General features: G+C 34.9%; 1 protein-coding gene across 1 annotated transcript in view; it reads left to right on the top strand.

Annotated features, from left to right (window-relative positions):
- The first annotated feature begins 2,922 nt into the window (after positions 1–2,922).
- The window catches only part of HGF (hepatocyte growth factor), a 93,131-nt gene continuing 83,788 nt past the window's right edge, over positions 2,923–12,265 (top strand). Inside the window, exon 1 of the mRNA XM_074901682.1 lies at positions 2,923–3,028. Within this exon, the coding sequence (XP_074757783.1) occupies positions 2,923–3,028 (106 nt within the window). The remainder of the gene's footprint in view (positions 3,029–12,265) is intronic.

Here is a 12,265-nt window from a genome sequence, read left to right as displayed (position 1 = left end):
CCTTCAGTTTTCTGTTACAAGCTATTTCTCACTCAAAATCCATTGCATTGATGGAATCTGTTAGGTTTTGTACACTTCTTTCATTAAGTGAAGGAATCATTTGTGAAGATGGTTTGTGAAGATGGTTGTTACTGATACAGATAGATCAGAGGCTGAAGATCTCTTTCTCTTTCTCCCTTCCCTGCTGCTAATTCATCTTCATTAAAACATTTTTTTTTTTTTAAATCATATTTGCCATTAATTTAACTATGTTGGAAGGAGGGATCCATATGAGCAGATACTGATGACACTGAAACAATGGAATGAAACATTAACATATAAGAGATAGAGTTGCAAATGTTTCAAGGTTACAGGAAATATAATAGGAAATAAATTAAGAATTATTGAACAAAAGATCTCTTTAGAAGGAAGTGGTTTCTCAGCAAAGTTCAGACATTTTTCGCTTTTTAGCACAAATATCAGACTTGGTGTGCCATAGCATACTATTATGTATCTAAGATTTACATTCCCCTTTCACCTCTTCTTCCTGTAGAAGAATAACGCTCAGTATCTTCCTTTAACCAGAGGAGCAAATTGTGCTGCTTATTTTTACAACTGAACCTCCTATTTTTATTTTTTTCTGGACAGATGACATGGCACGGGCAGTCTATCTCCTTTTCCCCTTTGCAGCAAGACATCATTAACCCCACTACTCTGGTGAGCTGAATGAACTAAAACCTGTCAAAGAAGAAGTTCCTTTCAAGTTCCTTTAAAAATCCCCTATGTCTGTGGAACAGACATGCTTTATTGAACAAGTTTCAGAGCAGTACCATGATTTACTGCATTTTCAACTCACACTAAGTCTACCTTAAATCACCAATATATCTGATGTCAAGGTGAATGTAGAGATGGAAAGAAAATCAGAACATTGAGATGTTTTAGGGATTTAAAGATAAGGGAATTAAGCATGTGCAGTGGCAAATTACCTATAGAAATATTTTTTTTGGTAGTTGCCAGCTTTTGTAGTCTACATTATGAGCATTATATGGTCATAGATGAAGGAATTCTGCCTTAATCTTCAGCAAATACTGGCCTTCTAAGCAGCCTGGGCATAATTCCACTAAAACCTGCTACAAGAATATGTTCTGTCTTCATCTACAATAATTTTTTTTTTTTTTAGTCTCAGAGCTAACCTGGGTTTTGGGTGAACATATAGAGTGCAACTCATCAGCAAATGACAGAATCACTTATGATTCATACTTACATGACTATTGGGAATTCATCTTTGGCAATTACTTACAGATGAGAGAGGAGAAAGAAAAGCCCTCCTTCCTGGATAGTATGTATTTCTGAGATCTGAGTCACTAGTGATACTATATTGTGAAGCAGAAAGGCAGTTTTTGTTAAAGAAAAGGAAAATAAAAACATCTAGATATACCTCAACCCTCTGATTCAGTAAAGGGTTGTCCTATGGCTTCTTTTTAGTGGCTTTTGGACACTCCTGCACAGTTTGGTTAAATTTTCTGTCATAATTACCAAGTGTATTTGGGGAAAAGAGAAGCTAAATGATGGCAGGACTTCTTTCACTTGATCAGTCATGTGGTTTTCTTGAAAGGTTTTATGCAGAAAATAAGGTCTTGGAGGAAGCGACAGTTAGATATATCCCTATAGTTGTTGCTAGTGAACAGTTAGGTTCATAGTGACAATAAAAGGTTAAATTATAAAGATAAGATTTTTATCAGCAAATATTACATGTGTATAGTGAACCTATCTACATTAGAAATAATCATTACATGCTTCTTTTACAAATACAGGAAAAAGGGCACATTGATCTGTTTTAGATATCCGATTTACAAGGAAATGAATAGTGACTGACAAAACTGCTTCTTTGCACCAACTCTAATGGGGACTAGCTTAGATGCAGTCATCAACATTTAGTCAAATCAGTCACACCTTGATTGTATTTTTACTTGGTGGTGAAGTAGCCTCTGTAATTTATTCACTCCATAAATAAAAGAGAAATAAATAAAATAAGTGGAGGCATGTAAAATAATGGCACTTTAAACAGTCTAGATAGCCAAATTTTTTATTTTATCAGTGATGTTTACTCTTCATGCTTGAAAAGCAATATTTGCCAACATCGCTGTTGGATCAGTTAGAGAATAAAAACACAATACAATTATCCAACAAAAATTAAAAGAACAGGAACTAAACCCCTCAGAGAACAATAGTTGTAGTTTCTGAAGGTGATGTTGAGTCATCAACGGCATTCTGCCCATGGAAGAATGTTTAGGAAGTGAAAGTGCAGTCTTGGGTATTGCAGACATCCAGAATAACAACCAGACAAGATCAGATTATATGATCTGACTATGTCTGTGTCTTTTTAAAAAGAGATAAGGTTTTTTTCTTTTTCCTCTTCTCCCTGTAGTGATTGTTCTTAAGAATTTATGGCTGTTTAAGATGGATCTGTGAAGGGATCTCCACTACATAGCAGAGATGCCATCTCAGCCAATGATTCTACCAATTTATTTTGAACTTCCACTTGAGTGTCTAGAAAGAATTTTGTCTTTCAATGTTAAAAACATAAAATTGCATTATTGTTATCTGTTGTGTGGCCACGAATTTGCTAAGATTCTCACAAAAACATTATTCAAATATGTCATTTACACGCAATGTGTCATATGTCAGAAACTCACAAGGGGAGAGGAAAGCATGACAGTGAGGTCATACAGTTACCCAGCAGAAGAACTTACTAAAATGATCCTGCATTTTCCTCATTTTTTTCTTCACAGTGTCTTACCTTCTATGTTCTTTCATTGCTTTTTGGTTTGTTTTGTTTTTGTTTTTTTTTTTTTAATTTGTAGGTGAGAATTTTAAAAGTGATTGCATGAAACTAGGCAGTCTGGTTTGCCAACGATATGTTTATGAACTCCTGAAACAAGCATGGGAACGGTGAACAAGGGTGAAAAATATAGTGATAAGAAAACAACAAGGAATACACACTTTGAAAAAGAAGTTGGCAATGGCTATGTGATACATGGACTAGAAGGTAGGAAGAGATGCTGGAATGATATGATGAGTTCATCAGCAGAGGAAATGGCTAATGCAGAAACCTTGGGGGGCTTATTAAACCGAAAAGATGTATATTAAAATACATATAGATGATAGGAAGATAATGGGTTAGAGTTAGAGTGCTGTGGAGAAAGAAAAGGCTGAATTTGCTCCAGCATGGATGATAGTGAATTTAGAAAAAAGTCTTAAGTTATTTTAAGCTACAGTTATACAGTGGTCAAGCAATACAAGTGAATGGTTAGCTGTGATTATTAAAGAAAGTAGTGTAGACAACGTACCTTGATTATATTGGATTTAACAGACATGGTATCCTAGATGAGATATTCTAGATAAGAACAGTATAAGTGATAACATAACTCTAAAAGCTCTGGAGCATGGAAGTTTAAATTCTAGGTAGTTAGTCTAGGCATGGCAGACAAAAATCCATATTAATAAATGAGGAAGTAAACATGGAAAAGGGGGAGTCCTGATATAATGGCTGATAATGAGGAAACAGAGCTGCCAGCGGTGCTGCTGACAGAGCAGTTAGAGAAATGAGCAGTGAAGAACAACCATGGGGGCCAGGGAGAAACTGGCTGCCAAGAAGAAGGGAAATGACTAAATGCATTAAGGACAACAGGAAGATCAAACAGGCTTTGAGCCAGGCCAGAAAAAGAAAGTCAGAGGGAAGCTACCATGGCTCATGTGCTTGATTGAATGGTTATTCTGCAGTAAAAGCAACAACTGAGATGTTATAAACACTCTAAGATTTAGAAGAAAAGACAAAGATAAGACAGAGCCCAGAAAAATTGTCATACAGGAGAACAAACCATCAAATTTCAGTGGCTTTTCATCTTTGGTATTTGTTTGCAAATATTCTCTTGACCTGTGTGTTACAGATTTGGTGTACAGGGATTCTCTGTTCCAGCAGTTTCTCATCACATTGGGAAAGGTTCATCTCATTCCTTGATGGCAGCTTTTTAAGCTTGTAGCAATTCCCTCGGGTTACTAATGGATCATTTACACATCTGAGAATGTTGTTAAGCTCCTGAGGTGGAATGGGATTCCAGCTGTAGCAGCTACCTACTGTTCTTATTTCTTATGGCAGGCTCCTGAGAGTTTCACAACTGCCTATTAGCAACTTGATGATGGATGGAACAGCTGTAAATTTGCAAGTAATGATAAACTTGAGACTCCTAAATTAGTTAGAGAACAGCAATTTCCAAATTTTAAAACAGAACTTGAACCAGGATCTTTTTACAGGATAATGCCACCTGCAAGACAACAGGTCACTGGTTGAAATCTATAAGCATTTCTCTGTCCTTTCTTACGGTTCTTCATCTTTGCTGAAAACAGATAATCCAAATTTCAGGTGAATTTATCATAATGGTTGAAGCATGGGCTTTAATTTTTCTATTGATCTGCTGGATGGTTGTCAGGAAGTTATAAGTTCCTCTGCAACTCACTGGAATATGGAGCTATTTTCTTCTGCATAGTCACCTAAATTCATTTGTTCTGGAAAGTAAGGGAAAAGTAAAAGGAATTAATATAGTAGGGAGGCAAAACAAGAATAATCACTCAGGGATGGTGACAAAGAAGATACAACAGAATGAGGAGGAAAGAAGAATAAGGAAGCTGATTCAACAGATGGAAAAGAGAGCATCATACCCTTCATGATTCTGTGAAGTTCTTAAGATACACTAAAGTGAAGAGAACACTCTGGAAAGAAAAAATGAGAGAATGAAAGAGATACAAACTTGATACACAGAAAGCGAAAACTTGTTTTCCTTGTACTGAAAACCCAGAAAGTACCTGTACCTGAAAGGCCAGAGAGATGGCTACAAAGGAAGAAATGAACAACTTCCTTGAAAAAAATGTGTTGTTGCAATCCTCCTTAAAAGAGTGAAAGGAGTAGAATTAAAAATGACATTTTTTTTTTCTGCTGTTTCATCTGCTGGTCTTACAAGTCAAGGACAAATAATTGGTGGACTCGACCTCACCTAACCTTAGAAGTCTTTATCTGAGTTAATTTTTAGCACATGTAGAGTTAGGTGTCTCTGGTGCTCATTCACTACCAGGTAAGTAATCTTCATCCATAATGTTAGGACCCTAGAGAGCTCTGGGCACGGAGAAAGGGCACCTGAAGTTCTTATATGAAAATTATTTTTATAAAAAAAGCTGTATCCACATCTTTTTCGTGACAGTTTTAGCATCAGTTTTGATGTATCTCTGGACCTGGCTTACATTTAATAATCAATCATGTAGAAGTTCTCTCCTAGACCTAACAGATTTCAAATATTTCTTCCTTTTGGATTTGAAAATCTTTGAACGGATTTCCTGTAATGGTGACTTGGTCTAAAAATACTGATACCCTATGAGCTTCATGCCAGGAAACAGAAACAAAAAATTGAATTTTAAAATACACGCAAAGAAAAAACCCAGAGGAGAGCAGTATAAACTTAGTAGTCTTATTTTCATCTTCAACAAGCATCAGTACTAATTGTTAATTGCTCTGAACAGGCAGGTGATTACTGAAGGAGTACATGGAGTACCTGATTCACTTAAGACTCAGGTTATTGGTTTTTTTATAGAACTAAAGTTCATGTGAAAGTGTGGAACATGGTGTAAGGGCTGCCTGGTATGAGTAGGCACTTTTAATTAATGTCCAGAGACTCATAATTTGAGTTCAATGGTATTTCTATGTGAAAATAAGTTTGCAGAATCTAGACTGTAGCAGTTTAGCAAGAGCAAAATGAGACAGTGAACATGGCATATATGGTGCTCATAAAGCTGGTTTCTATTCTCGGCGTGTTACTGTTACTACCTGCTGTACAATCTCTGCCTCCTTTATCTCATGAATATACAGAGTGCAAGCCTTATAAAGGTATTGTCACTCTGTATTTGTACTGTCTCCAGGACAGTGCTGCCTGACTGTTGCTGAGGTCTGTGTAGGACATTGTAATATTGACAATTGTGCTCCTATCACACAGTGATGGAAGTTCAGCCCATCTCTCCCTGAGACTTCAGTGCCTGACTTCTCTGTCCCAGTTATTCACATTAGGCAGAGGTACATGAGTAAATTTTGATGGAACTGCTCACAAACATTAGACAAATATTTTAATAATATATGGGTTAGGCTGATGCTTAATTGCTTTTCTCTTTTATTCACCAATTCTATATAAACCATTTCTAATACAATTTAATTACAAGAAAAATAATCTTATAATGTGCTTGAAAAAGGAGAGAAAAATGCCACCAAGGGAAATTAGAACACCAAGGCACTCCTTTTCCTTTGGTTTTGGTTTTGTTTTGTTTTGTTTTGTTTTTTCCTTTGAAGACTGTACTTGGATTGATGGTTTGTTGTACCTCTTTATTGCTTTGTTTGGATCAGTTCTACAATACTTTCCAAATTTAAAAATGAAATGCATGACCGTTTTTTTTTTGGTTGCCCCCCTTAAAAAAAAAGTGACTAAATATTCTTGTCTGACATCATCAGTGTCCCTTAAAGAGATGATTCATGACTTATCATGTCATGAGGAAAATTAAAGGGTAAAAGGGCACCTTGAATCCTATTACTTTTATTTCTCTGTTGATTTGTTGTTGTTTTTGGTTTTGGTTATTTTTTTTTTTTTTTTAATGGGTGGCCTTTTACTAGTTCTCTATCTGTTTTTATGATTTCTGCTAGTCTTTGTGTTCTTACAATAAAGTAGTGGCACAATCACTGAAAGGGGAAAAATAATCAGAAGAGCTAAAATACTACTTCATTTTCACTCAAATATCACAACCATGGGTTTCCTGGAAGAGTGAAGAATGATGCCAAGCTCGAGCAATATTGCCTATGAACAAAGCACAAGCAGCTAATGTGCCACATTGGCACAGCTATTGTAACACATCGCTGTGGCTGATTTTAGATCAAACCATAAAATATACAGATGCGTTTAAGCAAATATCTTGCTTAAGAAGAATTTTTGGGTTGGAAAACAAAGTCAAGAATAGAAATTTACTGACAGGCTAGAATACAATGTTTATTTAGAGCAGTTGGCTTTCAAAGCAAATATAAACTCTTATACTGTACAGAGTATCTGTCCAATAACTCTACTAATTAACATTATACTGCACAATCTCCCCCACCTTTTTTATTAAATGTAGTGAAATCATGCCCTTAAAAGTATGTGGAGCACCACTATATCTACATAACTCTAACTGTGTACATTTTAAATTCTTTTTAACAGACATCACAGATTTTTATAGCATGCCCACACTAAGACTGTCTCTTTTTAGTGCCATTTTAATCTTGGTTTAAGTATTGCTTACTTAAGTGATCAATTAGTTTTGTTAGTGTTGTTTATCTGATGCTATGAGATCATGAATTTAAGCCCTAATGTTGAGAAGGGAGATAAAGGAAAAAAATGAAATCTTCACATTCAATTATTCACATGGTGATTTTTAATTTGTTATTTTTTATAATACAATTACAAATATGATTAATGGCATATGTAGTAGCCTCAGGAGAATATCTGCTTACCTATGTTTTTATAGATAGGAGAACAAGTTCTCAGTAAAATGTTGTCTACAGTGTGTCTCCAACTAATTTTCCAGCTCCAGCCAACTCCAGCTATGGAAAACACTTAATTGTGATTTCCTCCACTCTTGCACAATATTGATACAAATCTCAGTGCCACTTTGCTTATCTATGTGGGAATGTTACTCTTCCTCAAAATCATCAAAGTTGTCCTTAAGATTCAACATGTGAGTATATATTAATTAGTAAAGCAGAAATGTTTGTATGGTCTATGATCTGTTTGAGAATGACTTATTGAGTGAACTGTTTTTCTTGATTAAATATTCCACAGTATAATGGAGACCAGAACTGGGTCCAGTTTTTCATATTTTGGGACAAAACTGTTAAAAAAATCAGCCATAACATCATGTCTCTTTTGGGATGCAAACTGCTGACACACTTTTTTTGTTGTTTGGCAAATCAGTGTGATAACGGAGTTGGAAAAACACTTTCTGGTGATGTGAAAGTAGTCACAAATATGTAATCTTTTCAGACCTTTATGGAAAACCAGTACAACTTAACATTCCTGTCTGTCTTCAATGAGACTAATTAGCAGACTAATGAAGGTAGCAGACCTCACGTTTTCCTTTGGGTTTTCAAAGGAGTGAAAGGGAAAGTCAGTGTTGTTTGAATATTACTACTTATTTTCCTTTTGGGTTTTTTTTTGAAAATTCCATAATAAAGTGTAGAGATACAAATATATATTTACAGCAGTCAAAATATAGATCATATGTAATTAATAAAATAATTTCTTTGACAATTGCATTGAAAGATCATATTTTTATTTGCTGTTAAAGATTCCTCTACCATAACAGAACATTTTTGCTTTTAATGCTTCTGATGTATATACTTTTTTTTTTTTTTTTTGTGTTCTTACTCTAATTTCACTTTGAGTTTCCAGTAATATGGAGGATTTATTATAGAAGTTTTAATCTTTCTGACATCAACATATCAGAGTGCATAGTGTGTTTAGGTCCAGTTTGGTTGAGTTTCCATTTGCCAACATTTTCAATGATCCTACATAGCATTTCTCTTAAACATAAGAATGTGTACTATCTGCATGTATTTGACTGAACAGATTACGGTATTTACAGATTTTTCAGATTATATACAAGGCCTACATCTTCCTATATTACACACTGGAATATATTTTTTCAATATTCATAATTGCTAGTTCTTGGTGGAATGTTCTTCCTGAAAAATAATATTACCTTTTTTAAAAAGTGTATATATTTTCAGGGGGAAATAATTTACTTTTAGAAACTGCAGTTGTACACAACAGGTATAAAAGATGTTTTAGATAAGGACATTTCAAATGTTTTTTTCCTCATTATATTGTGCAAATGGACATTATCCAATAAGAAGTTCTAATAGTAAGCATGTTCATAGTTTATATATTACTGAAATATAAGTCTTTGTGATGAATTAATTTAGAGTTAATATTATGATTTGGTTAATTTGTTTAAAAAGTTTGTTAAAAACACAGTGGTTTATTATCTCCCAGTTTAATTTCATTCTGCACAAGTATATCCAAGACTGTGTAATATGAACTGGAAACAGAATAAAGTCCTAAACAAGTTAACAAAAAAAAGAGAACCTCGGTCCTAAGAGTGCTCATCAGGCACTTTTCTAATCGTGTATCTGGTTTTGTCTGGAACAAGACTGTACGTTGCAGTACAGTGTCAACTATTTCCATGTCATGTTGAAACTTTTAAACCTCAGCTATTTCTTGGGCTGACCTTTTGTAAAAAAGGCACAAGATGTGGATTTTTTTTTTTAATATAGGGAAAGAGTTGTATGTATATACATTTTCATTCTAACCAAGACGGCACTTGTACTGAGCATAAGACCTTGCCTTTTGGAGTTCAGAACAATTATAGTGTAAGAGGTGGGAAATCATGTTGAAGAGGATGTTCCATTAAGCTAAGATGATCTGAACAGTAAGCATCGTAACTGACATTATTTTGAAACTAATTACTTTTACAGTGTGATTAAGAAAAGAAATGAGACACCAGCTTGGGTATTTTTGGTTTTGGTTTTGATTTTGTTTTGGTTTTTTTTTTGGTTTTTTTTTTTTTTTTTTGGGGGGGGGAGGGGGGTGATGTTGGTTTTGGCTGTTGTTTTTTGTTTTTTGGGTTTTTTTTGTGTGTGTGTTTGGTTTTTTTGGTGTTGTGTTTTGTTTTTTTTTTTTCCCCCAGAACAATACTCTGGCCTACTTAGATAATGCATTAGAAGAGGAATCACCCATCAAGTCAGGCTGTTCCCAACATCGTGTATATTTTGCCTCCTAGAAGTATTCTATCTCTGACATGCCATTAATTCATCTCATTTTGCTTGACAGAAACACCCTTTCTTTGCATTTGGGGTGTAGAATAGGTATTGGGGTAAAGGCCTGGTGGCACAGTTAGCACTTCCATCTGCTAAGGTGCTGAAGATATGAGTTTAAGCTTTGCTCTGGACTTGCACTTACACCTCAAATGTGTAAGGTTATTGGGAAGGAACCAAAGGCAATGTTACCTCAATCTTTGTTTTCCCATGGATGTAGGATCTGGTGACCTATAACTATCCTGGTCTGTCAGGCGACCTATTCTAGTATATAGTCTTTGCCTTCTTTTTGATGTAGCAAAAATGAAGGAGTTGGATTTTGGGTAAAGCGTATAACAACCTCATGGGTGTTTCAGATTTCTCTGTAGATATTTGATGCAGTGCAATATAATGAGGAGTCATACTGACTACTACTTGGTTTCCCAAATACTCCATATTTCCAGTGGAAGAAAAACATTGAACAGCCCTAGACCTCTTCTGCTTCCACCAATATAGAGATATGTTAAATTTCGTCATTTAAATCCATCCAAGTAAGAAGTCAGTTTTGCTGTGAAGTTTTTTTCTCTTTTGTTCCTTCTTAGAAATTTCTCCCCTTTTCTTGTCTGCCATGACCTGTGGTTGCAACAAAGGAGAAAGCATGAGAAAAAACACATAACACCTGCTGGAGACAGCAAAGCAGAGATAATTTTGTACCTGTCATGTAATACCTTTAAGAATTCATGCCATACTGTCTAAGATTTTTTTATTTCTAATTGCATAATGAATCTTCCTACAGCTTTCTATTGCTAATGATTGATAGCAACATGGTAAGCACATGAGTTCAGGAAAAAAAAACTAGTTGTGATGAGGAAATTGTTTAAACAATGTGAAACTGACAATCTAGATTTAAATATGCCCTTTAAACAAATCCATTCTCTCTATCTCTCCTTTGCAAGTCCTGTAAATGTGTCAGTACTGTTTTCTGTAGTTTCAGACTCTTCTTATCTCTTAATAGAGTCTGATGGAAGTATCCCACTAGCTCTTTTCCCCTTTTTCAACATGTCCAGTGAAGTAGGGTTACAAAAACCAGGGCAACACTGAAAAACTCCTATTTTCATGATCATATCTCTTGCCAATTTTCACTTCTGCTCTCAATTTATTCCACACAGCTTATTTTAATAACAATAACAAAGTTTTTGACATGCACAGTACATTTTTTTTTTAAACCCTTTTAAAGAAGTAGGCTAAAAATTTCCAAAGGCAGCTTTTAATTCCTGGTGCAGTGATGATTTAAGCATCCAAATTAAGACAAGTGAGAGCCTATTTTAGAAGTGCTGAGCATCAGCAGCTCTGAGTTCTAGATCATTAAAGCTCAGCACAGTTGAAGGATCAAGCAGGCACATACAAGCAAGTCCAAATCAGAGACTGCTTTTGGAAAATTTAGCCTTGTTTCTTAAGGGTGAAATCTCGGCCCTTCAAAGTCAATTACAAATCTTCCAATGACTTCAATAGGCTAGGATTTCACCCTTTATATTTTATAGGAAAAAACAAGTAACATCATACAGAAGTTTCTCTTTTATGATTTTCTTGATGTTTGCTCAACCCTGGCTTCCCTTTAGGTAGGAAAAATCATGGTTTTAATTTAAACTCCATAAAAACAAATAAACAGTAGCTTAATTACAAGGGTGGATGGGATGTTTCACAATGCTTAAGCTAATGTAGTAAAACACCAAGTGTTTGAAAAAACATTTTTAAATCTCAGAAAACTTTAAACTGTAGTGTGTTTTCTCCTCCCTGTTCCCAACAATGCTGGAGTTGCTAATTTTACAGCACAAATGAGAAACTGATGACAATTTCTAGTAGAGTAGGTTTATTTTGGCAGACATCAATGGTAGCACTATAGGATAACATTTTTAGTTGCTTTATCTGTAGCCCTTTCCAGGTGCTTCAGTGTATACCTGTATGAAACACTGTGTCTCTGCTCCAACTATATAGTATTGATCTTTTCCCAGTCAGGAATGATCATCTCATGTTCATAAATGTTTGTATAAAACAGATTTCTGTGCCTATAATTGATCGTACTATGACAATAATTTATAAAATACTTTTACTGGTTGCCATTTTTACAGATTATATCCTTACTGATGGTTCAGACATAGAAAGTATTGCAATAGAAAAACTGAAACACAAGCACTGTATAATTTTTTAATGCATAGACAGTCTGCTGGTCCTTGAGTCACTCTGGTCAGGTGAAAATGGACAATGTGCTAAATAAACCTTAGATCCTATGAAATCCCCAGTAAGATTTAAATATTTTTCTGTTTACAGCTATGACATATTAAAAAAATTTATGGTTCTGTCAGTTCAAAG

Source organism: Athene noctua, chromosome 3, assembly GCF_965140245.1.
Source record: "Athene noctua chromosome 3, bAthNoc1.hap1.1, whole genome shotgun sequence".
NCBI classification, from domain to species: Eukaryota; Metazoa; Chordata; class Aves; order Strigiformes; family Strigidae; genus Athene; species Athene noctua.
This window is presented reverse-complemented; position numbering and strand designations above follow the sequence as displayed.